General features: G+C 30.7%; 5 protein-coding genes across 14 annotated transcripts; 1 reads left to right on the top strand and 4 right to left on the bottom strand.

The window, feature by feature from the left end:
- Positions 1–833: 833 nt before the first annotated feature.
- On the bottom strand, positions 834–2,964 carry LOC109789524 (uncharacterized). 5 transcript variants are annotated; one of them, XM_083065015.1, is made up of 4 exons: positions 2,805–2,945; positions 1,781–1,881; positions 1,143–1,299; positions 834–997 (listed from the first exon to the last, which is right to left on the bottom strand). In XM_083065015.1, exons 3-4 carry the CDS (start codon positions 1,296–1,298, stop codon positions 950–952), a joined length of 204 nt encoding a protein of 67 aa, XP_082921141.1. In that variant the 5' UTR covers position 1,299; positions 1,781–1,881; positions 2,805–2,945; the 3' UTR covers positions 834–949. The 5 variants fall into 5 exon arrangements, with proteins under 5 accessions (XP_082921141.1, XP_020204087.1, XP_020204089.1 ...); XM_020348498.3 differs by lacking the exon at positions 1,781–1,881 and having other exon boundaries at positions 2,805–2,964; XM_020348500.3 differs by lacking the exon at positions 1,781–1,881 and having other exon boundaries at positions 1,143–1,315; positions 2,805–2,947.
- A 724-nt stretch (positions 2,965–3,688) lies between these two features.
- CYP71 (cyclophilin71) lies at positions 3,689–8,935 on the top strand. 3 transcript variants are annotated; one of them, XM_083065012.1, is made up of 13 exons: positions 3,691–3,932; positions 4,059–4,144; positions 4,455–4,543; positions 4,769–5,008; positions 5,129–5,250; positions 6,040–6,115; positions 6,261–6,368; positions 6,447–6,623; positions 6,775–6,992; positions 7,216–7,348; positions 7,666–7,889; positions 8,057–8,210; positions 8,479–8,935. In XM_083065012.1, the coding sequence occupies exons 1-13, from the start codon at positions 3,796–3,798 to the stop codon at positions 8,560–8,562; spliced, it is 1,848 nt and encodes a 615-aa protein (XP_082921138.1). In that variant the 5' UTR covers positions 3,691–3,795; the 3' UTR covers positions 8,563–8,935. The 3 variants fall into 3 exon arrangements, with proteins under 3 accessions (XP_082921139.1, XP_082921138.1, XP_082921140.1); XM_083065013.1 differs by lacking the exon at positions 8,057–8,210 and having other exon boundaries at positions 3,689–3,932; XM_083065014.1 differs by lacking the exons at positions 3,691–3,932; positions 4,059–4,144 and having other exon boundaries at positions 4,761–5,008.
- Positions 8,936–11,019: 2,084 nt separating this feature from the next.
- LOC109789525 (large ribosomal subunit protein P2B) lies at positions 11,020–12,564 on the bottom strand. The gene is made up of 4 exons (XM_020348503.3): positions 12,411–12,564; positions 12,234–12,323; positions 11,313–11,539; positions 11,020–11,222 (listed from the first exon to the last, which is right to left on the bottom strand). Exons 2-4 carry the CDS (start codon positions 12,319–12,321, stop codon positions 11,196–11,198), a joined length of 342 nt encoding a protein of 113 aa, XP_020204092.1. The 5' UTR covers positions 12,322–12,323; positions 12,411–12,564; the 3' UTR covers positions 11,020–11,195.
- A 3,210-nt stretch (positions 12,565–15,774) lies between these two features.
- Positions 15,775–19,891, bottom strand: LOC109789523 (uncharacterized). Of its 3 annotated transcripts, none has more exons than XM_020348495.3 (7): positions 19,734–19,891; positions 18,543–18,640; positions 18,272–18,421; positions 17,552–17,625; positions 17,198–17,316; positions 16,644–16,727; positions 15,775–16,169 (listed from the first exon to the last, which is right to left on the bottom strand). In XM_020348495.3, exons 2-7 carry the CDS (start codon positions 18,547–18,549, stop codon positions 16,121–16,123), a joined length of 483 nt encoding a protein of 160 aa, XP_020204084.1. In that variant the 5' UTR covers positions 18,550–18,640; positions 19,734–19,891; the 3' UTR covers positions 15,775–16,120. The 3 variants fall into 3 exon arrangements, with proteins under 3 accessions (XP_020204084.1, XP_082920718.1, XP_020204085.1); XM_083064592.1 differs by lacking the exon at positions 19,734–19,891 and adding an exon at positions 18,928–18,973; XM_020348496.3 differs by lacking the exon at positions 19,734–19,891 and adding an exon at positions 18,880–18,903.
- A 615-nt stretch (positions 19,892–20,506) lies between these two features.
- On the bottom strand, positions 20,507–24,930 carry LOC109789522 (NAD(P)-linked oxidoreductase superfamily protein). 2 transcript variants are annotated; one of them, XM_020348493.3, is made up of 9 exons: positions 24,568–24,930; positions 22,543–22,627; positions 22,260–22,376; positions 21,899–21,963; positions 21,732–21,820; positions 21,565–21,644; positions 21,345–21,456; positions 20,957–21,076; positions 20,507–20,841 (listed from the first exon to the last, which is right to left on the bottom strand). In XM_020348493.3, exons 1-9 carry the CDS (start codon positions 24,869–24,871, stop codon positions 20,656–20,658), a joined length of 1,158 nt encoding a protein of 385 aa, XP_020204082.1. In that variant the 5' UTR covers positions 24,872–24,930; the 3' UTR covers positions 20,507–20,655. The 2 variants fall into 2 exon arrangements, with proteins under 2 accessions (XP_020204082.1, XP_020204083.1); XM_020348494.3 differs by lacking the exon at positions 24,568–24,930 and adding an exon at positions 22,913–23,336.
- Positions 24,931–25,178: the final 248 nt, after the last annotated feature.

Genomic DNA, 25,178 nt, shown 5'->3' with positions numbered 1-25,178 from the left:
TAAATCTTAAACATAAAAATTCAATAAAGTTACAATCATCTTCAAATTATGAAGGAAACACAACAAATGAAGAACAATAAAAATATTATGCTCGTGTGCTACCATTTCTTTTGACATCTCTATCATATTTTATTTTTTATTTTTACTATTCTTTTTTTAATACAATGTTTTAAAAATCGGACCAACCATCAAATTGATCAAGGTACTAAATTAATAGGTCAATGGTCAAATTGATAGCTTATTAATTGAAGTGTATAATCTAACTTTTATCAATCCTTTGAAAATTATTCATATTATAAATATCACATATTTATAAATTTCAATAAAATTTATATTGAGAAGTTTTAAAAAAATTATAGTCAATATAATACTAACAAAAAAACAAACTATAAATTGGATAAACAACATAAATTAATATATAATCAAATATATAATTTTAAGTTAAAAATATGTTAAATACATTGTTTAAGTTAATTTTATATAACAATTTGATTTAGTGGTTTTTGAAGTATTAAATAATTATAATTACCTATGTTTAAGTTTCATCTTAGTTAAAGTTATCTTTATTTTTATTTATATAAATAAATAGAAAAGACAGTAAATATTAATTTATATATAATTTAAAAATTAATTTTAAATTAAAGATATCCTATAAAAATAATTCATTTACAAATCAATTAGATACTTTGATTTATTAACTTCCTAAATATCCAAAACAACATGTTTTGAGTCTTGTGTAGTTGTGCCGTGTAATTTTTATCATTTTTTAAAAAAGCAACTATTTTGATCGCTGGATGATACTGATTACACAGGTTGAAAAGGCATAAACAATCTAAAGAACACATAAAACCCAGTTTTGAACTTCAATTCAGTGATTTGGTGAACAAAGTCTCAAAACTAAGAAAATTTATTAAGGCACAAAACATACAAGCAGAGAAAAAGTTGCAAGTCATTCTTTCTTCCCTATTCCATGTGACATATTGTAGATCCCTCTTCCCTGAACAAAATGTATAAAACAATGTTAAAAATATATAGCACCACAATAAAAAAAGACTGGGTGATATATATTGAATCTAATAAAGTCAGTATAGAACTATAGATCATATGAAAATTTGTGACAGCATTATGATAAGTAAACTTACAATCAGATACAACGAAGATGCTGCTAGTGCAAGTGGTATTGCAACAGATGTAATCTTGTCATATGGTCCTTTTAAGTATGTGTGCTTATGGATATTCTGGAAATACTTTTGCTTCTCAATAAGTTTCTCTCGTGGTCTAAACGGTGGTTCCGACATCCTGCATAATGTAGCAACTACTCGTTGCTTCACTTAAATATTATCTCATAAATGTTTTCACTATTACAAAGAAGGGGAAAATATGATGATATGTATCAGAAACAAACAACATTCTACCCGGTCATAGATCAGAAAGTTTAGACAGTGAAAAAAATACTTATACACAAACATGTAATATTAAATATATAATTTCACATTTTTATATATATTAATATTACAATTGCTATGCACTAGATTTCATAATTTTGAAAATATTGTATAATTTTTTTTCATTTTTAAACTCTCTAAATAAATAATTAAATAATTATTTAATCTTTCATCTTTCATATCAAAATTTTGACATTTTTTTTCTTTTAAAAATAGTATAATATGAGTTTGATTGGACCATCTACCACCTATTTACTAACTTAATTTGATTTTAATTAATACTACATATTATATATACAAGGAGAAAAAAGCAAGGTCAGGGGTTCGAATCCTGCCTTGTGTATGCAGCCGCATTAAATCTTGAGACCAGCTATCCCACTCTTTGAGGTGCCTCCAATATAGCGAGGAGATTAGTCACACCTATTGGCGGTGGATACTCCAGGGGACGAACCAAAAAAAAAAATCAAGCATGACATTGACAACCAAAGGAGAAATATTAAAGATGGAAAATCATACGATTAAAAATAAATGCAGCACCATTCTACTAAACATCAACTATACTTTTATCATCTAAAGGCGTTAGTTGTGGGTGATGACGAGCAACATATGTCATTCAACTCACTAATTTTGTCGTCCCAAAGCAAAAACTTAAAATATAAATGAAACAAATCTAGCATAAATAACACTCTTGCACATAAATGTAACAAACTAATTGACAAACACCACTGAAGACCTCTCTTGCAGCTTGAATTAACCCTCAATAGGATGTTTCGTTAAGGGTAAACCTTGTTTGCCTAGCTTCAAAGGAATGCTTTTATTACAGTAATACACTCTAATTACGTATTTCTCACCCACAAGAGTGTATTATCGACAATTAAATCATAATTTTAGTCCATAAAATCACCACGACCTATCAATTTGGTCCCTCATATTTAAAAAAAAAAAAACTTTAGTAACTGACATGAACAAAGTTCATCTAGCAACAAATGAATCAAGTTGCAGACAACTATGGTTCACACACGACTGTCTCGGAATACAAGTAACTATGTTTTTTTTTTTCCGGCAAATACAAGAAGTATCTATTTGGCTGCTCTGTTCTATACAAATGCCATAATACTTTCATTACTTGTAACTTTTAGTTCTCAGGGCATTAAGTTACTTCAAATAAAGCAGATAAAATTTCAAAATTTATTTGTCGCCCGCAACATGTATGTTCTGACACAGATTGAAAAAACATTGGATCCATCGAAACACACTACGACGAGGAGCAAATTAACAAGCAATCCAGATAAGCAAAACAACAAAATGACTGAAAGTAAAAATGAAGTTAAATTATTAAAAAAAGAAGGATATGCTTACTTTTAACTAAGGCAAAACAAGAGGTGTTACAGAGGAAATGGCTCTAGGTTGTTGATTGATGAAGATAGACAAGTTTTAGTTTCACACGGTTGTTACAATATATATTCGCATATTCCCATCATTGCACGCCACTTTTGCTTCCTGGATTCTTCTGGACTTCTCGTTTTTTCACTTCTATATGGACCCATCTTCCTAACATTCTTTTATGGGTATTTCATAAATAAAAATCTGACTACTACCTATCTTTCTAACTATCAATAAAACAATCTCACAAAATGATTTAAATGTTTAAATAATATATAAATTTCTTCGTCAATATAAGAGTCCTTTTATAAAATAAACCTTTAACTTTAAACTTGAGAAATAGGTAAAGTCTAATCAAGTTAATAAACCCTAAATTTCCTTCATATTAAAGAAAGAGATTAATTATAAACTATTTTTTTTACTTACTAAAGAAAAAAAAACAGTTTTGGATTTTTATTTTATATTTTCAAGATATTAAATATAATTATTATTTTTTTTAATTTCATATTACTTTTATAAAATATTAATAAAAAGTTATAATATTATTCATATTATAATATCAAAGAAAATGTTAGCAACTTTTATTTAATAGTAAAATTTTATTAAATTTCTGTAATACACTTTAAATTTTAAATATAGTAAATAACTTATTTTTATTATATAAAAACTATAATATCAATTACCCAAGTACAAATTCTGTCCATACATAATAGAAATTAATAAAACTATAATAAAAATAGGTAGCTCCATTAGATTATTTGGATTGGGCTAGCGACTAAGAAGTTGTAAGGCCCAACCCAACAACATCCATTTTGCGTTTGCAGTTTAGAATTTTACATTAGGAAACGACGTACCGTTTTAGGGTTTAGTTTCAGTGACAGTACTTTTGAGTTTTGACGCACTCTCCAGTGTTCAGAACAAGCTTCTGTTTTGAGGAAGACACCACATTAGCGTCGAAGCGTCGAAGATGGAGGAACACGAGAATGGCGCCAACGCGAGCGAGGAGGAACAGTTGATAGGCCCGGGCCCGGCCCCACGGGCTCGGCCCAAGCGACCCCTTCAGTTCGAGCAGGCCTACCTCGACGCTTTGCCCTCCGCCAACATGTGCGCTCAACTTCTTTTCCATTTGCACCTTACTTTTCAAATTAGGGTTTTCTCTCTACCAATTGAGAAATTTTCAAGATGAGTGTTATGGATTTCGGCACTTTCTTATTGTTGCTGTTGATGCAGGTACGAGAAAAGTTATATGCACCGAGATGTGGTTACGCATGTCGCTGTTTCACCTGCGGAATTTTTCATCACTGGAAGTGCCGATGGTATACCATGTTCTCATTGTCATTTCTGTTGCTTTCACACACTTTGATATTGACTAAAATTTGTGAGTAGTCCGCTGAGATTTGAATGGAGTGGTCCTATTAGTTGTTCTCTACCTCTATAAGCTTTTGTCTAGGTTTGTTATTTTGTTTATAAAACATTCCATGGTATATAACAACGAAGAGTTAACATAATTAACACGTTATATGGCATCATATGATCTTAATTAAGTTTTCTGATTCTTTAAAATAGTATTATGGTTGGAATGACATTATGGCTAATCTCTTTGTGGCTGCCTTACTATTGTTTCAGGGCATTTGAAGTTTTGGAAGAAAAGGCCTGTTGGTATTGAATTTGCCAAACACTTTAGATCACATCTTGGTCCAATTGAAGGCCTAGCTGTAAGTTTGTTAGCCTGACATGACCCTTTTGCTATAAATCTTATTTTATTGATTCTTGCTTCAATTCTCTGATATATTATGTTATTAAGCTGTATATCTGATTTACTAGGCATTGAAAGTTTATTCCAGTGATATCTTATTCTCGTGGTGATTTATGTATTTATGTTTTTAAAATATTCTTGTTATACTACTTGTCATCAACCGTGACTTATTTCAGTTATGCAGGTTAGTATTGATGGTCTGCTTTGCTGTACAATATCAAATGATCGCTCTGTGAAAATATATGACGTAGTCAACTTTGACATGATGGTCATGATTCGCTTGCCATATACCCCCGGTGCTATTGAATGGGTTTACAAACAAGGGGATGTCAAAGCTAAGCTTGCCATTAGTGATAGGAACTCGTCTTTTGTGCACATATATGATGCACGAGCTGGTACAAATGATCCTATCATCTCCAAAGAGGTTCCAATTCTAAATTAATTTTTATATAACTATCTTTCAAAATGCACAAGCCTCTTTGTTTGGGTGATATTTTTCAGAATTTAATTGAACAATTTTACCATTCCTTGCTCCTTTGTTCAGATACATATGGGTCCTATTAAAGTTATGAAGTACAATTCTATATGTGATTCTGTACTTTCGGCAGATGCAAAAGGGATAATTGAATACTGGAGCCCTGATACACTTCAGTTCCCAGAGGATGAGTACGTACTTATGTTTGTCTTATTATAGCTCTGCCTCCCTCCATTTTGTATAAAATATAATTATAAATGACTCATCATGGTTCAATTACTGATGGCTGGCAATACCATTTGTTGATGCTTCACTCTTTTATTGTTGTGTTGAATAAATTAAGATAATTTAAAACCTGCAAATTCTGAAGCCCCATTTTGCATTTTAATTCATTCTCATCGAATGAATATAAATACTGTGCAGTACTAATAATATGATCAGGATTATTTCGTATAAATTATTAATATTTAAGTGCTATTGACTTCAACCATGGATATAGATGTAGATCAGGTCAATTTGAAGTGAATTCACATGTTTAATTATGGTAATTACATGTTGATTCCAATTGTTCCATTACAGGATATTTCACTAAAATCCTGCCAGACTAAACATATTTTCTGTTCTATTCAGAAGTGGCATATTTTTCCCCAAACTTCTGCCTATTTTTGTGTTATAGCCTCCTTGCTGCCACCAATGACCTTTTGGTTACTGATCTAAGTCTTTTGAGTTGGGTCACCAATAAGTTGCTAATAAATATAGCCTGTACAAAATGAACTGGTAGTGTAAATCTGTAATCAGCTATGCCATGAAGTGCCACATATTTGAACAAATTTGTGGTTGTCGTATATTGTGAATTTGTGACTGTTTTGGTAATTTTTTGATTGTTTATGACAGCTCTGGAAATTCTTGATTGCATGTGTTTTGGATGATTTAATCTGCAGTTGTGAAAACATTTTAATCCTTTCCTTGGGTGCTTGTAGGGTCAATTTTAAACTGAAAAGTGATACTAACCTCTTTGAAATTGCAAAATGCAAGACTTCTGTATCGGGTATTGAGGTACTTCAGTTCTATGAACATACTTCAGTTAATATTGTTGATAATTCAATATTATGTTATTTATGTTATTTAGATGGTTTATGAAAGCTAGATATCTGGTGTTTGACTTTCATGGTATTTATTAACTGAGTTGTGTCTTTTTTAGGTCAGTCCAGACGGTAAACAATTTTGCATTACATCACCTGACCGTAGGATACGTGTATTTTGGTTCAGAACAGGTAAACTAAGGCGAGTTTATGACGAATCCCTGGAGGTAACAGTTTTAGCAGAATTTCACCGTTTCTCGTTGCTTTTTGGACATTTGGTGGTAAATGAATTGATTTATTGATAGGTTGCTCAAGACCTCCAAAGAAGTGATGCTCCATTATATCGGTTGGAAGCCATTGATTTTGGTCGAAGAATGGCTGTTGAGAAGGAAATAGAAAAGACAGAAAGTGCACCACTTCCAAATGCAGTTTTTGATGAAAGTTCCAATTTTCTTATATATGCAACCTTGCTTGGGATTAAAGTAAGATTTTTTTTTTCTCACTGAAGGGTTAAAATTATTTCAATTCCTTCTGTTTCCTTCCTCTCCATACATATACTTCATTGTTACTAATGCAACCAACTAGAGGAAGTTCCATTCCCTCATGTGTTTTACATCTTCTGTATGCTTATAGATTGTTAATTTGCACACCAATAAAGTTGCTCGAATACTTGGAAAGGTGGAGAATAATGATAGGTTCTTGAGAATAGCTTTATATCAAGGTGATCGAAGTAGCAAAAAAGTAAGAAAGATTCCTACGGCAGCTGCAAATGCTAATGAGAGCAAGGACCCTTTAACAGATCCCACTCTCCTGTGTTGTGCTTTCAAAAAGCACAGAATATATTTATTCAGGTATGTAATAAAGTGTACTGACCATTTTACCTCTGCATTGGATTCCAAAGTTATGTAGTTTTGTTATATGATGATATCATATATGGGGATTTTGTCCAATAGAGATTTCCCTCGGTGCATTGAGGTTCATCTTGCTTAATGCATGTTGTCATTAATAGTTAATTGTATGACATGCAAATATAATGCAACTTGTATCTAAGTATTGGAGTTTGTCATGTATTAGTCGAAGAGAGCCAGAGGAGCCTGAAGATGCAACTAAGGGAAGAGATGTGTTCAATGAAAAGCCACCGGCTGATGAACTTTTAGCAGTTTCTGATATTGGAAAGTCAGTTACAACATCACTTCCTGACAATGTGGTGAGTTTATTCGCCTTTAAAGTAGATTGTTATGACTGGCAAATAAATTCATTGATGCTTTCACTCTAATTTACGTGTCATACACATTAAAAGTTGTTTAGAAATAACCTATGTCATAAATTAGTAACTATATTTTTTTCACCTCTGTACTATTCTATTTAATTAATTATCCAGTAGAAGAGAGGAAAGATGTTTCCTCTTGTTCTTTACATATGAAACTGTGGGTTGGTTTTCTTATGTATTTTTATTTTTAAATCATATGGATACCTCTCCGTTCCCCAAAAAATAGCTTTATAATTCCAATTTCTCTTTTGCAGATTCTACACACCACCATGGGTGATATACACATGAAATTATACCCAGAGGAATGTCCAAAAACTGTGGAGAATTTCACAACTCACTGCCGAAATGGCTATTATGACAATCTTATTTTTCACAGGGTCATCAAAGGCTTCATGATACAAACAGGAGATCCTTTAGGAGATGGTACAGGTGGGCAGTCTATTTGGGGGAGGGAATTTGAGGATGAATTTCATAAAAGGTAATGAAGCTTGTTTATAAACGTTCTATCTTATCATATTCAAGAAATATCATGATTTCAGACTTCAGGCTAGTGATTATTTGGGGGAATATGCTAATAGTACCGGGAAACATCCTGGTATGGTTTTTGCCTCAGATGGAACTTAGCAAATCTTTTTGATCTTGCAGTTTGAGGCACGATAGGCCTTTCACAGTATCAATGGCAAATGCGGGCCCAAATACAAATGGTTCTCAGTTCTTTATCACTACAGTGGCTACTCCATGGTTGGACAACAAGCACACTGTATTTGGTAGAGTTGCGAAGGGAATGGATGTTGTACAGGTAAATTGGCTTTTCTACTCTTGCTTAACCATTTAGTACTTCTTTGCTCATTCATATCACCTGATCAACCATCTTTTTCAAACAATTCCTTCTCAATTTCCTTATGGTATATACATACATACATACATATATATATATATATATATATATGTATGTATCTTTCGATGAATTTCTCTCTTTTTAAGGTTTCCTCTAAAATGTATTATGTTTCTTTTGACAAAATGTCTATTTGAGAAGACTAACCAATTGAAAATTTTGATGTTGGTAGGCTATAGAAAAAGTGAAGACAGACAAGACAGATAAGCCATATCAAGATGTTAAAATTCTAAATGTTACTGTACCAAAGTCTTGAAGGTCCTTTCCTTGTATGACTGATGGTGTCAGTCATCTATTCTGGTGCTGAAGAAATTTTAACGGCATAATTTCAAGTTTCTTCCTTTAGCTCCACAGGTTTCTTATCAAGTGAGGCAATTATATGGCCATTGTATTTCATTAACACACTTGCTTCACTGGTTTCCTCTGACTTACGGCTAAAGCTTTAACTTGAGGCTGTCTTCTGTGTTCTGCTTTGCCAGTGTGATGCGCTTTGCATGCCAAAGGAATGCAGTTAGGCAATATCACTTCTTAACGTGTACTTTTTTTTGATACTATACCTGATGTACGATACGATATATATTCCTTGTTATTGCTATGTTTAAATGTGGTATAAATTATTTTGCTGAGAAGTGGATTTCTAATTGCTGCAACCTATACGTATTACCCCGCCCCCTCTATATAGGCATAAGTGTTTCATTAAATTTGTCAAGGCAAAGTTTTTTATACACGTCTTACGTATCTAAAACCTATAGTAAGTGTTTAGACAAGGCTTGCTATTTGCGGTTTTAATGGTCTGTTTTCATTCGTTGTAGAGTTAAAAGGAATGAAATTAAAAATAAATATTTTTTAAAATAATTTTTTATTAACTATTTTTATTTTAATCAATTAAATAGAAAATTATACAATTAAATAAATAATATTTTAAAATAAAATAAATAACTAATTAAAAGTAAGTAAATAATTCTAGAGTAATTTTTTTAGGTTAAAAACTAAATCAACATAAATAAGTATAAAGTGCATAAGCATTTTTCGATATAATATAAAAAAGTTTTGTAATCTAATAATATTTTTTATTCTAATAAGAAAAAAATTATTCAAATAAAAATTTTGAATTATTACTATTCAAATAAAAGTTTTAAAATTGAATTTGTGTATACAAATAAGATTTTTTTTATTCAAATAATATTTTTTGGAGGTTTGAAACTGTTAATATATGTTTAAAAAATTTTAAGAAAATATGATTGTAACCATTTTTGACAATCAGAAATATTTATATAAAAAAAACTCAATTAATGTTATTTTGACAGTTTTGAAACTGCCCGTAAAAAATCACAAATATATGCAATCAGCGTATAGTTTTTCTTGATATTTTTTTTATATCAGCGTGAAAATAAAAAAGATATGGGACTTGCACCTTTTTATTTCTCACTGACAATTCTTTGCTACTAAATCAACAAAATTATTTCTCTTCGCCTTTTTCTTCATTTACCCCCTTATTTCTTCTCTATCTCCCTCATAAAAAAAATAGGTTGTAAATGAAATGCATGAAAATGGTGACCAATATATTAAGAGTATTAATGGTGAATGTAATTAATAGTTATGGTAATAATGATAATAATAATAACAATAATAATAACTAATTATAGTGAAGAGGACACCAATAATAATAATTATTGATTAATTCATTGAAAATGATAGTTAAAATAATGATAATGATAAATTGATATTTGATGACAATTATATTAAATAAGATAACTATAATAGTGATAATAGTGACGATGATCCATGGTAATAGAACAAATCAGCATAAGAATTTTACTTTACAAGTCTCTTCGTCCAATTCTTTTAGGTGTATTTTTGTAAGCATCAGATCTAAGTTGAACGTGGATAATTCACACATTTCTTAAGTCACGTTTTGTTTCTAGAATTTTTTTCTTAGTCCAAGAATCACAACCCCTTCGTCTATCTCAATCTCACAAGTAACTAAGTAATTCATTCAATCACATTTTACGTTTCCAGTTCCAACTAGACACTTTTACTCTCTTTTTTTCGTTGTTCTAAAAAGGGAAGATTTTTCTCTATCAAATCCTTTTACATTATTATAATAAGAATAAGAAATCATTTTATAGTTATTTTTTCAGGTAATAACAGATTTCCGAATATTTTCCCATTCGCGATTTTGGATTAGTTAAACGCACGTTGAGAGGATCAAAACGAAGGTAATTTTAAACAGCCGCCCTATATTTAGCATGTTAAAAACCACGCAACATAAATATTAAATAAAAACAAATTTTCAGTTCACCAGAGGATAATACTTCTTCCATCATCCCCCTTTCACCAGAGCGCAAGAGACTTTAAATGATTAAATTGTGTATATAAAAAAAAAGGGGGCAGCGGATAAGAAAATGACTCCTACCATGGTAGCTATGAAATATAATTAACGGGACTTCCATTCAAGCTTATAAAAAATTGATTTTAATGTATACAGCGATTTAATTTTAGAGATTTTATCAAAATGCTTTTATTATTTGTTTTTTTCGAAGCTACTGAAAATACTAAACAGAATTTTAATAAAATTCTGCTTTTTTTAAAATATTTTAAGTGCACTTAGACTTTTTAACAGTTTTTTTTTATCAAAATAAACGAAATATTTTATTTTTTAATGAAAAATTACTGAATCAAACAGAAAATAATGGCCAAGAGACCAAACAAATTAAATTCAAACATTACTAAATTATATCAAACAGTTTAATGCCATTACATTGTCTCAAATGACGAGGCAAAACCCATAAAACCTAAAACAATATGTAACTCAAGTAACAAAACCTTGTGAATTGGGCTAAAAAACTAAAGGGAACTGCAAAAGTAAGACACATAACTTCAGACCTTTTAGTCGAACAAACCGAAACCCATGTCCTGCAGAACAAAGAAGACATACAAAATCATCAGCTGAGAATCACAAATCAACTAAACTATAACAATCAGTGCCACAATATTGAAACTTACATCATCAGACTCCTCCTTCTCCTCTTCTTTCTTCTCCTCCTTTGCTTCAGCAGCAGGTGCAGCACCACCAGCGGCAGCACCAGGTGCGGCAGCGACAGCAACAGCAGCACCACCAGAAGGCACCGCAGACAACTTTTCCCTTCCGCTAGCAAGTAGCTCGTTGAAGTCTTTGCCCTTGACTTCAGTCAAGAGCAACTCGATCAACTCATCCTCAGCCTCAGCACCAACTATAGATCACAAACAAAAACAATCACTCCAAACAATTCAAAGTTTTACTCACTTCACAAACAAAAACAATCACTGCAAATAATTTAAAATTCAAAGTTTTACTCACTCCAAACAATACAAAATTCAAAGTTTTGGTCACTTCATCATGGATTCCATAAACTCAACTAACAAAAAGACATACTCCTAAATTAATTTTTCTAAATAAATACATATATCAACAACCACAACTCTAAACATGAGTAGATAGGTAAGCAACAGAGACAGATCAAGCAGAAAAACAATGCGTAGCTGGCAGGTTACAAACGCATCCTAGCCCCATTCAACAGTAACATTGAAACTGAAAATGTAGGATCAATTTTTTCAAAACTAAATAGATAACCAACTAACAAACTACATCTCTTTTTGTCATAGTATGGTTTCGATTTTCTAACTATCGGTCCAACAAATTCCTAGCCATATTAAATATAAAAATTAAAACTTTTACCCCACATTCTAGAATTGAACGAAAAAAAAATGCGCTAATACGAACCCAGTCCCGAAATCTAGTGTGGAAAAGTGAAAACTACAACATTGCACAGGATTCAACCATCAACACATAAAACAAAAAAAACGCTAAAAAATAATAATAATAATAATAACGTATGGGATATAAAATAAAAAGGGAGAAAAGAGAAATTAGGAGTAAGGAAGGACCTGAGCTAAGGATGTGTTTGATATCTTTGGAAGAAGGGGATTGGTTCCCTCCCAATACTGCCAGCAAGTAAGCGGCGACAACCTTCATATCTGAATCCAAAATCAGAGAACAAACAATTGTTAGTAACACAAATCGTGCAAATAAACGAAATTGGTTGCAAGAGAAGGAAAACTCACTCGCTAGATTGCTGCGATTAGGGTTCCGGCTTTGGGGTTAGGGTTTGTGCAGAGCGAGAGGCGCAGAAGTGTGGCAGATTGTGAGAATATATAAGTAGGGTTTGTAGGTATTGGGGTTTCATCATTTTATATTTCCAGTATTGCCCCTCCCTACTAATCAGATCATACATTTTCATATTACAATTACAATATTACTACTAGTATTGTAGAATATGTGATATACATGGGATTAATAATTTTTATTTTATATAACTATAAATTAATAATAAATAAATATTTAAATTATTTTTAATTACTGATAATTTTTATAATTTAAACTTTTAATTTAAAATAAAAAATAAAAAATCACTGAAAGAGATAAACGAATGAAAAGAAAAATCCTAAAAATACTCTATTAAAAATATTATCATTGAATAGTAGTTCATCAAATCACACTTTTTCAAAATATTTATGTTAATTTATATAGAGATTAAAAATTATAATATGTAAATGCTTTTAAATATATGGCTTATATTATAATTAAATTTTATAATATTAAAAATTATAATGTACAAATATTATTTTATATTTATGAGAAAATTTTTATATTGCAATAGAATTTTATTTTAATTATTTCCATTTAAAAAAAATAAAATATTTTTAAATAAAATAAAGTAATATATTAAAAAGATAAGAAATTAAGAGGAAGTAATATTTTAGCCTATATAATTTATAAGCTAAATTTATTATATAACTAAAATTTATAATAAATTATATAAATAAATATTATATTTAAATACATAAATTATATTTAAAATTTGTATAAATAGATATTTAAAAATATAAATTATATTTTAAATTTATAATAAATAATTTATATTATAACATAATAGTATTTTTATTTATTGATATTTTATTTTTTAAAATTCATAAATAATTATGATAACAAAATTAAATTAAATAAGATTATGCCTAAAAATCCTTTTTATCTAAAAAAAAATCTTAACAATATTCTCATAAAGATTTGTATTTATTATATAAGGGTTAATTCTTTAAAATGCTCTCATCCCTCCAATCGGTGAGATATACAAGCTATCCAATTGGTGAGATATTCTACAAGCTACCAACAAGAGAACTTGGTCATTTAAATTTAAATATTAAAAGGAGTGAATTTTATCTTTAAAGTGTGGGATGCTAGCAATCTTTCAGTTTTTAGGAAGGGCAACTACACCTATTTCTGTCCCTGCAAGTAAGAGATGTTTTAGGAGTCATTTAATGGAAATAACTTACATAATACTATATAATATTATAAGTATTGTTTGTATTTTCTAATCATTATTGAAAATTGATAAAATTGGTGATGGTAGAACTAAAATTTTATAATTTAAAATTAGGAGAAAAAATGTCTTTATTTTAACAAAACAAATTTATGAATTGACAAAGATACGTTGGACAAAAAATGCAATGGATTTTTTTTTTTTTTTTAAAAGTACATTCCGCACAACGTAATTTGTGTTGTTTTTTTTATAGAGAAACTATCGTATTGAGCGATTTTGCGTATTCTTTTTGCTATTATAATTTACAACTAAAAAAATACAAAAAATTAAAAAAAAAATACAAAATTCATTCAAGGACTTAAGGTAAAGGGCAAATTCAAGGGCTCGCTCAATTTCTATTCAAAATAATTTTATTTCTTTTTCCGAGGGATTTCTTGAAAGGTTTTTCTCCAAAAGAAATTAAATATAGAATTGCCAGAGGTTGAGCCCAACAATGGACAAAACACGACTTAAACTATTTACTATATACAAGCTATTTTAAGGCATTATATCCAAAAATAAATAAACTATTTCAAGGCTTGACTTGTCTTTTTAAGACTCTGAACATGTTAGAAAATCCACTATGAAAACTCTCTCATTGAAATTGTTAAAATAAAAATAAAAGGAAAATAAACTAAAGTTCGTGTTATTATCACCAAATAAAAAATGAAAAAAAAATCAATAGAGTTACATTTGGAGGAAGCATCCAAATGCATCTCTATTTCCATATATGAAAATTATATTTTAAACTACTTGTACATTTTGATATGTGCATACAAAATATTCCCAGAAAATATTTATGTAATGTAAAGTTACTTATTAATATTCCTATATATTAAATATGAACCTTTATGAAAGTATTTTTTATGAACTTTTCTATAATGAGAAGATTTGTAAAAAAAAATTAACTTCTTATTTTATTTAATTTTTATTTATTATAATTATTTATAAATTAATATTTAATATTTTAAAATAAATTATCAATAAAAAAATTAATTTTTTATTATAATACAAATTATTTATCATAAGTCTAAAATATAATTTATATAATTAAAAATATTTATGTATATAAATTTTTAATATAATTTATATATTAAGATATAGTATTTATATATATATATAATTTGGTATAAATCTTAATTGTATATAAAAAAAATTCATACATTACACAAGCTTAAATAATGGTTAAAACCCTATTTTGGTCCCTTATAATATTTTTTTATTTCAATTTAGTCCCTCATTAATTTTTTGTCTCAATTTGGTCCCAAATTAATTAATTAGTTTCAATTTAGTCCTAAATTAATTAATTGGTTTCAATGTGGGACTTTCCGTCTAAATTGCTTTAACGGTGTTAACTTTTGACCACGTGGACGCCACATAAATGCATACGTGGCATCCACGTGGATGAGAATTTTTTTTGAAAACACCTGGACCCAGAACGGCCCGTTCTGAAACCGGAACGGGCCGTTCTGGTTGCAAAATTAAAAATATTTATGTATATAAATTTTTAATATAATTTATATATTAAGATATAGTATTTATATATATATATAATTTGGTATAAATCTTAATTGTATATATAAAAAAAATTAGCGTACCCATACATTACACAAGCTTAAATAATTGTATGGGAGTTAAATTGATTGACAAACTAAACTTTTAAGTTACTTGACTATTTCCATCATTCCAACACTAACCAGACCAACTCCCTATTAATTAAAAACATTCTCCAACTTGAAAAAAAAAATCTTGATAAGGGAAATGCTAACAAAAATCTAATACCCTCTGGATAGCATTCTTTCTCTTAATAGTTAGCTTTGTGCAATATTTGATCTTTTTTTAAAAAAAAATATATAGTTTATTTTATATTATACTATAGGAAAATAAATACTTTACGTCTTTATAAATTTATTTTAAAAAAAGATAAACATAATGGAGTAAAATAAAAGATAAAGAAAGTTTAACAACATTTAGTGGTTTGAAATAATTATATACATTTATAGATTATAGATGAAACTCTTATGTTGATTTTTCATTTTGAATACTAGATAAAGAAATGCTTTGGATCCTTTGAAACAATTTTATAAAATATAAATTATAATGGTATATACCAATTCTCGGATAAATAGCTTTTGACAAGTTTTTTGGGTCTTTTCCCAAGGTAGCATTGCTGTAAAACCAATTCCGAGATAAATAGCAATCGCAACAACTACAACATCCAATATTTGATCTCTGATGCTCTCTATCTTCAAATGCAGTTTACTAGTTACAACCTGCAACTTTTTTATGATTTTGAACATTGGATAAAAAATAAAAAAAAAACTGGGAGGACAGACATAATATGGTTCGACCCTAATGCTGATTCAACTTCACCTCAAGAGTCAAATTTTGGTAGCTGATTCCCTAATGGAATCATCACTTTTTCCTGCTATCTATGCCTTGCTTTAAGAACTGCAACCTATTTCTGCATTAAATTTACATTAACAAAGTATAACTACACGAAGTAAATAAAAATAGGAAAGAATAGTTACATAGTACCGGCAATAAACCAAATTAAAATAAAACATTTAATTGTCGAAAACGAAGGGCATTAATAGAAACTGACACCACGTGAAACAGGTAAACTGTATACACATCAAATCAGACTATTGTCTATAGTTCACATGGATAGCTATGGTAAGGGCAAGTCCAAACCATTCAATAATTCAATAATAATGCTTGATACTCGTTGATAGCAATAATTAGTATAAAGAGATTTAGAAACTGAAATTCCAGGACCTATGGACCAGACACACAAGATAGTCAATAAAACCAGTCCATGTGATTGACGACTAATGTATTATATGACAAAGATTTTCACGAATAGCATGAGATACACAAAAATATTGCAAATCAAGTCACGCTCCACAAAAACACAATTATGGATGATAAACCTTACTTGGAATCAGTGAGGCGGCCATGCAAGCTCCATCTTTGACGGAAACCTTCAATGCCCTCAATTCCACTAGCAAGAATTAGGTGCCTACACATTTGAAATGAAGGTGTATAAGAAGTCCAGAGGTTGAAAATTATAACATCAGATTCACTCACCCAAGTGTCACATGATATTGAAGACACAGAGATATTGTCAAAGTGTGTGAATGCCAAAGTGACACAGAAAAATAATGTCAGCCAGTAGAAATATCGAAAACTGTAAGACAATCCAAGGGCATTTATAAAACTTTAGTCCTGAATTTTGATTTTTTAAAAATATTCATTTGAATCCCGAATGGAAAATAGTAGGAACAAATATTCTTCTCTATCATCACATTTTGAAAGAGCAAGATGCTACTGAAGTTTCCTCAAAATAAAAGAAAGAAATGTTTAGTCAAAAAAGATAATCATGTCTACAGAAGGCACCCTCCAGAAATTTTGTGGATTGACTATTCTTCAAGGATCTATTATCAGCTTGCTTTATGCAACATGGACCACCTTATGACTATTTGAATATACCTCTCCAGCGATGTAACTTCTGCCTCGAGCTGAGAGGCCCTCCCCTTGGCTTCATCCAGAGGCATTGATGAACCCAATTTGAATTCACTATCTTGAAGCCGCTTTCGTATCTCCTTATCCTGCAGTTATTTTTTTTTTCAAAAAATGAAATATCAAAGTTGATGTTTGATCTAACAAATTGAATTGCATTTCCTAAATCTTTATTTCCAACAATAACAATGAGTAAATATTACACATACGTAAAGATCATTCAAAGAAGGTAAGATATGAATTGTAATAGGAAAATGGATGAGATGGAGGAAGAAAGAACAAATAACCAAATCTGTAACAGACGTGTGAAAACAACAGTCTCACCCTTCTTTCAGCACATTGTTTATATAAAGCAATTTCATCCTGACAAAATGGTTCGATGTCATTGATTTGCAAGCCTACAAGATTTTAAATAAGCTTATAAGATATTCAGATACAACAATGTTGCAACAGACATCTAATATTAAAACATTAAAACGAACAACAAATATAATCATTTGTCATTATCAGTAGATTGAACCTTGTTGAAGTTAATCCTTTAAATTCTCCTGTCTGTTCATACCCACAAGGTGTTGATTATGAAGACCAGCGTGGTTATTCACTTCTTTTACATGTGACGTCATAAAAAATTTCATGACCTGATGTTCCTACTTAATTCTAATTACAAAAACAACAAAGCAAAACAACTGCTTAATCCATACCATTGCATCTACTCACAGCTAACAAATGAAAATAAAAATAATTCTGAGGCCTTATTTTTAAAATGGTGAATCTTATGATACATTTTCAATTATTAAAATTTAAAAATAATATTTTCACACAATAAAACTAACAAAAAACAAGTATATAAACAAATATTCTTATTCTCTTTCCTATGCATATTTATTTTCTTATATTTTTATGCACACTCACCAATAGGGTTCCTAGGCGCTCTTTCTTCTCTGTGATACATGTACCACGTATGAATTGGTCTCTAATTTTATGCAATCAAAGGAATTAATAAAAAAAGAACAATTACATCAGGTTAATAAAAAGGAAACTTACAGAGGAAGAGATTCCTGAGAATTCCATCACACAAATCAACACCTTGGAGTACATGGGAGGCTATTTCTGATGGTACTACAGGTGATGGAGGCCCCGTCATTAAATCATCACCAACCAGAATTGTTTCATCCATCACTGGCTGCGAATCAACTGAAACCCACACACAAATTTGCCATCATTTTTCCTCTTCCACACATTTGAACATTTCCATTTTTATTTTAAGGTAAGTGACAATAAAGTAAATAGTATGAGTGTGGCTGAGATGACATACCATCCATGATTGCTTCCTGGTAATCTTCTGCAAAAAACACGACAATGCTGGTCTAGTATGTTCTTATTCTTTTTAGAGCAGCTCACAGGATACAATTGCTGAAACAAAATAAAGTGAGAATTATAATATGACAGGTCTATTTGGATAAATGTTTCCATAAACACTTATATGAAAAGAAGAAAATGAAATAAACTTCTCCAAAAGTTAAAACTTGTAGAAGTTGTCTCAATTTATTTTTTCATAAACTAATTTTTAACTTTTGGAAAAGCTGATTTTAACTAATGGTGAAGCTTTTTTTTTTTTTTTTTTCCTTCTTATTTTCTTCTCCTATAAATACATTATAATTGGTATGGTTGGCCACGCCAGTGATGAGCTAAGGTTGTACCACTGAACCAGTACAAGGGACCGGTTGATGCCATCCCTCACCGACCCTATAAAAGTAGAGTAAATAGTATATGCAAAAAATTATCATGTATATTACATCTGTCGACTTTTACTCAAACTATTTTAAAAGTTATTCCTAGCACGAATTCTAATTCATTAACAGTAACAAAACCCTTTCCACTGTCAGTACTTAAAATTAAAATAATAAAAATAACGTGTAAAACTACAAGTACAAGGATTTTCCTATTGCCTTTGCAGCTGTTTTCTTTCCGAAGTGCATATATCTTTTTGGAGTTTAATTTATATGCATCGTTACAATAATATCAGTGGCATTTTTGTATGGCTCCAGGGGAAATGAATGGAGGAATAAACGGCGAGTAAAGAAAATAAACAATCAAATAATGTGATTAAAAAGAATAACCCAAAAAAAGGGGGAAAAATCATCTCCTTTTGTAAATCATAACGTTGCAGGTAGCAAATGACCTAGAAATTGCCTCTGTGAATACCGAGTTAAATTAAAGCACTAGACCTAAGCAACTATATGTGCTCCTAACGTGTTTGTAAAAATGATTGAAAGAGTTAAGTGAGTGAGAAAGTAACTAGAGTCTTAACACAGATCACAGCTGAGGCGAACACTACACCGAGTTAGAAAGCAACTGGTCGATGGTAAAACAATTAGAGTTAAGGAGATATAGGGAAGCAAAATAAGAATTCGAAGGTTTTGGTTTTAACAAACGAATGTAGAGACAAATAGAAGAAAGAAACGGGAAGAGATAAAGGGTAAGGAAGTGAAATGCGAGTACGTACCCGGAATCAGAAGTGGTCGATACTCGATTTTGGAAAGAAGCACCACTTCCTCTGTTATTAGTTGCACTTCTCCCTACTCTCTCTCAGTGTTATTTATGTAAGGGATTAAGCGGGTCGGGTTTTACCTATTTTAATAACCTACCCAATTCAACTTAATCTGTGTGAGTGTGTGTATTTTTCTTAAAAAGAAATTTAATATATTTTAAAACTTGAAAATAAAATAAAATAAAAGAGTGCATATGAAATTATTATTTTAAATTTTTCTCATACAAATCATTAAAAATAAAAATAAAATGAAAACGGTGAAGTATTATTACAATTAAAACTGTATAAAAGAGCTAAAAGCAGAAATCATTTTCTCAAATTAACAGATCTTATTTTATTATTTTAAATTTCTAGATTATCATCTCATTTAAGGGTTAAGAACAATTCCAATACAAGATAAATGAATGGTTTGCAGGTTAACTCTGTTTTAGTGGATTTCATTTTATTTTATTTTTTTGTGAACGAAGAATTTATTCAAACCCTAAAACCCCATACAAGCGAGATTCACCATTAAAGCATTGCATATAAATTGATGTGGTACATAAAAAATACGGTCGGTATTCAAGACCCAAATCATAGTTGGCGATCTCAGTGCTTACCTTATTCGCATAATAGTTTAAACAGAGCGAAGCTTAATTCTTATTCAGTGATCCACCAAAGTTTATATACTTTGAGGTGGCCAATACGTGAGGAAAGTTCGCATAAAGCTCACAGATATACTCATGATATAATAAATTACTTCCTCTTTTCATTTATTTTATCTTTTGACCAGTGCAGAGTAATCCATAAAAGTATTACATACAAATTCTTTTTACATCCTGTGTCCTATGTAAAAACTAAAGCATAGCATTTCACCAGGTGGATAAGCCAACATGACTCACGCACGCCTGTACTCATCTCCACAATCACCAATTACTTTAAGCAGATCCTTTCCTTTCGCTGTGGCTTCTCTTATGCTGTTCACATCATCTTCATCAAGAACAAGTGAAAAGATAGCATTGGTGTCTTGAATATGTTCTGCCAAGCCAAGTCTGACACCAACCATTGATCCTGCTACCGCAGGCTGCATGTTTGACAAGAACCAAAATGAATACCAGGGTTCGTCCAATGTAACATGAGATGCGATTTAAAATTAATAAGAACAGCAAATTCCTGGAGAGAGAATAAATCAAATTCACCTGATCTAGTATATACTTCACAGCAACAGTTGCGATCGAAACGCCATGTTTCGAAGCTACTTGTTTAAGAGTCCGAAGCAGTCCCTGGAACAAACTCCATCCTCCCCAAGCATCTACCATCTGCCACCAGAATCAAAGTAAAGGAAAACACGTGAAAACACAAGGGAAAAAAATCCAAAACCCACTCTCCTGATGTTCTCATGCAGGGAAAGCTTCAATCACAACTTGAATTGTTATATAGCCTAGTGACTCATAGTTATTTATCATTGACAACTTCCCCTTTTACGGTCCTTCTTATACTTTTACAACATTGAATTTAGAAGGGACAAAAACTTATGAAGATACCAAAATGTTTTTTAAGTAACTAATGGTGGTCATGAAATCGTACCCTTTTGTACTTTTGGAGGGAGGGGGTGTTTATTGCAGGACCAGCAAAAGGAATAGCTATGTTGGTGTCAAGGAACTTCTCCGACAATAGACCACCCATTACCGTTCCATACCTGCATCACAAACTGATCTACTAAGTGGAAGAAATTATAGTTTTCTTTTACTAAAGCTTCATCTCATATTTGGCTGAAATAAAATATAAAAAAAATTATCTGAGAGACGTTATAAGTTTGACTCCTGTAAGCTGACAAAGCTCTGCCATTCTCTGTTGCGGACGCATATCAACAAGTGAATGTTGCACCTGACATTGAAGACGTCAATGAGAATCACAAACTATCAGCAATTATTAAAAGAAGTGAGAAAAGAGACAGTAAAGCATTTGGATTACCTGATTACTCACAACGGGAATCTCATTTTCAAGAATAATTTGTAATCTCTCCGTATCAAAATTAGTCAGAGCCACAGTCTTGATTTTACCTGTACAGAGCTAACTAATGTAGTATGACCAAAGCAAAAAAATTGAATTTGTAACTGTTAATCAGAAACAAAACTAACCTTCTTCTTTCAAGTCTGTAAGGTGTTTTAGCGCATCCAGGTAGCCTGGATTTGAATAATCCCACCTAAATCCATTGGAAATAGAGGTAAATTGTCACAAGAATCCTAAACTTAAGAGAATTCGAATAATCTTCAGTAGTAGTTTAGGTAGATAATGGGAACCAAATACTCATTTCAATATTTCAGTAATAGACCTAGAAGAAAAATGGATGAGTTTTTATGTCATGGATAATGTGATTTGGTTATAAATTATAATTCTACATAAAAAAATTCAAGAATTGTAAAATTTGGACTAAAATTGCGCTGCTTGAACTGTGATAGTTAGAAGATCAAATAATCACAATACAGAGGGATTAAATACCAATGGAACTGAAGCATGTCCAAGGATTCAACATCCATTCTCTTCCTTGAAACATTAATGCTGTCTCTTACATAGCTGCTAGTCATCTTAACTGGCGGAGGCACCCATTTAGTGAGACTGCACCAAATGATACAATGGATAAGAAAATACTTTCTACTTTATATTTTTACGAACAATATAGAAGTATATGGTAGGATGGATATTAGACAAATACCCATCTAAAGTAGTTTTCAAGTAGAAAAAATAATTAAGAAAAGAATATGTAGTCAAATAATCAACTCACCCTCTGACCTTTTCCAGTAATTCAGGAGGACGCTCACGACGAACTCGATTAATGAAAATCCCATACAGGTCTTCAGCGGGCCCATCTGCAAACCCAAAGAACACAACAATGAGAAAACAATTCTCAAAAATCATAATCATTTGTGTAGACTTGTAAAAAGCAGCACATGTTGAGAAGAATCCGCATCCAATAATCACATCAAACACTCAAATTTGAACATGACAAGTCAAATATCACTCTCTCCTCTATTCCTCTAACGAATAAGGGTGCACTATGAGTAGTGAAGGATTTCCTTACTAAGAAAGGGGTAGATGTCTAAATGAGTTCAAACAGAAAGCAACTAGAAGAGTAAAGTAGCTAAGTTGCATACATATATCAGCCATATCAAAAGTGGTGAGTCCAGCATCAGCATATTTGAGCATAAAATCAACAGCATCATCCCTATCAATTTTGCCCCACCCACCACTCGTCTGCCACATTCCATTCACAACCCGGCATATATCCAATGAATCATTGCCATTCTTCACAACAATGCTTCTGTTATCCTGTGTTAGCACACATTGAAATGGCCTCAGGTGCTTATATTTTGGTGTTCCTATTCGTCTCCTAGTTGGTGTTCCATTGGGACCGAAAGTGAATTTGCTTAGAGAATGACGCAATAACTCTGACATTTCCGAATTGCTCAAGTGCCTATAATAGCTTTAGCAGGTACACAAAAAACAGAGGCAGCTCCTTTCAGCAAATTTATGTGTCGCTCTAACAAGTAAGAAAAAATAGGGACACGGTCTCACAGCGCAGCGTCCTCAGTGCTTTATCTTTTATATCAGCATCCAGTTTCTCTCCACCATACGTTTTTATCATTTTTATTTTATGTGAATGCATTTTCTTTAATTTCATTTTTAGTATTGTTGTTATTTACTGATTTTAAGCTATCATAATCCAATCCATTAATGACAAATTTTTAATTCTAAATAAATTAATATGTATACTTTGACCATATACAGCGAATGAGAATAAATTTTAGTTATATAAAAAAAGTTTAATGAGTCACAATTTTCTTTATTTATAACTATGTTAATGATACCAACCGTTTTGATTTTAATTTTACTTAAAAAATTATATTTTTTATTTTAAATTTAAAAATTAGTATTTTTAATCTTTATAAATCAAATACATTTTAATTTTAGTCTTAATTCTAAAATTTAGAATGATGAATGAAAAATAAAGAAAAAAATGTGTGTAATCAAAATCAAAATTTGTTTTTTTCACAAGATTAAAAACATATTTAAGCATAAAAAAAAACATATATTGAGTATTGTAAAAGTTAAAATACTAATTAAAATTATATAAAGACTTATTTTCAATATTTTTAATAAAAATCATAAAATGATTTTATTTAATATTCTTAAGATACTAATTTAAGAAATAATTAATATATTTTCTATATATTATTATAAAAAAAAATTAATAATTATTTTTATTAGAAAATAATTAATAATTTTCCAATTTTACAAATAAATAACAATTGCAAAATAAATAAATAAATATTAAATGCGAATTAATTATTAAAATTATTCTAAATCAAATATTAAACAATCCTTTTACTTAATAAACAAATTATATTTTAAAAATATTAAATGTTTGCTTTTTATTTAATATTTTATAAACTACTACTATTAGGAAAATTAATAAAAAGAATTATTTCAAATAAAAAATTAATATTTTCAAAAGTCATTTAATTTGATAATTAACTGTTGAAAATAAAAAGAATTTTCCAATGTATATCTAAATATATTTAATGCTTTTAATATCGCTTACTGTTTTTATTATTAATTTTATATCATTTACTTGCTTATACACAGGGAAATGTGTATTTCGAATATAGCAGTGCATGTTTGAAAATAAAAAAGAAAAAGAAAGCCACTAAATTCATCCAATTCTTAAAAGGGCAGGAAGGAATAACAGCCAATCGGAAGAGTCCACGTCATCATCACACAATGAAATGCGACTAGAGAGAGAATTTACAGTGATCGGCCATGTCGAAGGTGGATAAGCCGGCGTCGGCGTAGCGGAGCATAGCCTCAACGGCGTCGTCTCGGTCGATTCGGCCCCATCCGCCGCTCGTCTGCCACATTCCGTTCAGCACTCGGCATATCTCTAGCGAATCGTTCCTGTTACTCACCGTCACTCGCCGATTCTCACTCGTCGCCGTGCTCACGTCCGCGCACCGTACCGAGGTTGCGCCGCTCCCTCGCCACCGCGGCTCTCTCCCAGTGGAGTTGAAGCGCGTGGCGGTGGAGAACACGCGGTGGCCAACAATAGCTGCCATTTCTAGTGGATTGATTTTGAGACAGAAGGCGCGAAGAAGAGGATAAGGAAGTGGAATCAACCATTCACTATGGCTTCGTTCATTTTTCAGTTTTCTGAAATGACGATACTGCCCCTGTGTCAAAACCCATGGGCCCAATTTTGTTTGCTAAAGCCCAAAGAGTACATTCTCCATGAACCATTATTCTTTTCTACGTACGAAAGTTATTTTCATCTGTTTATCCATTAGCAAAAGGATATGATATCATGAATTTACTTTAGAAATTATAAATATTTTTTAGAATTTATTTGTCGAAGATAAATAACTT

This window comes from Cajanus cajan, chromosome 10, assembly GCF_000230855.2.
Source record: "Cajanus cajan strain Asha chromosome 10, NIPB_CcT2T_4, whole genome shotgun sequence".
NCBI lineage: Eukaryota > Viridiplantae > Streptophyta > Magnoliopsida > Fabales > Fabaceae > Cajanus > Cajanus cajan.
This window is presented reverse-complemented; position numbering and strand designations above follow the sequence as displayed.

What these genes read in the sequence shown, in the direction of transcription:
- LOC109789524 (XM_020348498.3), bottom strand. Translation starts at nt 1,298, where the DNA reads ATGTCGGAACCACCGTTTAGACCACGAGAGAAACTTATTGAGAAGCAA. An exon ending in CATCTTCGTTGTATCTGATT is followed by an intron (nt 998 to 1,142) that starts GTAAGTTTACTT and finishes CATTTTGTTCAG; the next exon opens with GGAAGAGGGATCTACAATAT.
- CYP71 (XM_083065012.1), top strand. Translation starts at nt 3,796, where the DNA reads ATGGAGGAACACGAGAATGGCGCCAACGCGAGCGAGGAGGAACAGTTG. An exon ending in CATCACTGGAAGTGCCGATG is followed by an intron (nt 4,145 to 4,454) that starts GTATACCATGTT and finishes CTATTGTTTCAG; the next exon opens with GGCATTTGAAGTTTTGGAAG. An exon ending in AGGGAATGGATGTTGTACAG is followed by an intron (nt 8,211 to 8,478) that starts GTAAATTGGCTT and finishes TGATGTTGGTAG; the next exon opens with GCTATAGAAAAAGTGAAGAC.
- LOC109789525 (XM_020348503.3), bottom strand. Translation starts at nt 12,321, where the DNA reads ATGAAGGTTGTCGCCGCTTACTTGCTGGCAGTATTGGGAGGGAACCAA. An exon ending in CAAACACATCCTTAGCTCAG is followed by an intron (nt 11,540 to 12,233) that starts GTCCTTCCTTAC and finishes TGTGATCTATAG; the next exon opens with TTGGTGCTGAGGCTGAGGAT. An exon ending in AGAAGGAGGAGTCTGATGAT is followed by an intron (nt 11,223 to 11,312) that starts GTAAGTTTCAAT and finishes TTTGTTCTGCAG; the next exon opens with GACATGGGTTTCGGTTTGTT.
- LOC109789523 (XM_020348495.3), bottom strand. An exon ending in AACAATGTGCTGAAAGAAGG is followed by an intron (nt 17,317 to 17,551) that starts GTGAGACTGTTG and finishes AAATAACTGCAG; the next exon opens with GATAAGGAGATACGAAAGCG. An exon ending in GAAGTTACATCGCTGGAGAG is followed by an intron (nt 16,728 to 17,197) that starts GTATATTCAAAT and finishes TCAAATGTGTAG; the next exon opens with GCACCTAATTCTTGCTAGTG.
- LOC109789522 (XM_020348493.3), bottom strand. Translation starts at nt 24,871, where the DNA reads ATGGCAGCTATTGTTGGCCACCGCGTGTTCTCCACCGCCACGCGCTTC. An exon ending in GACATGCTTCAGTTCCATTG is followed by an intron (nt 21,964 to 22,259) that starts GTATTTAATCCC and finishes CAATGGATTTAG; the next exon opens with GTGGGATTATTCAAATCCAG. An exon ending in ACAGGAGTCAAACTTATAAC is followed by an intron (nt 21,457 to 21,564) that starts GTCTCTCAGATA and finishes TTTGTGATGCAG; the next exon opens with GTATGGAACGGTAATGGGTG.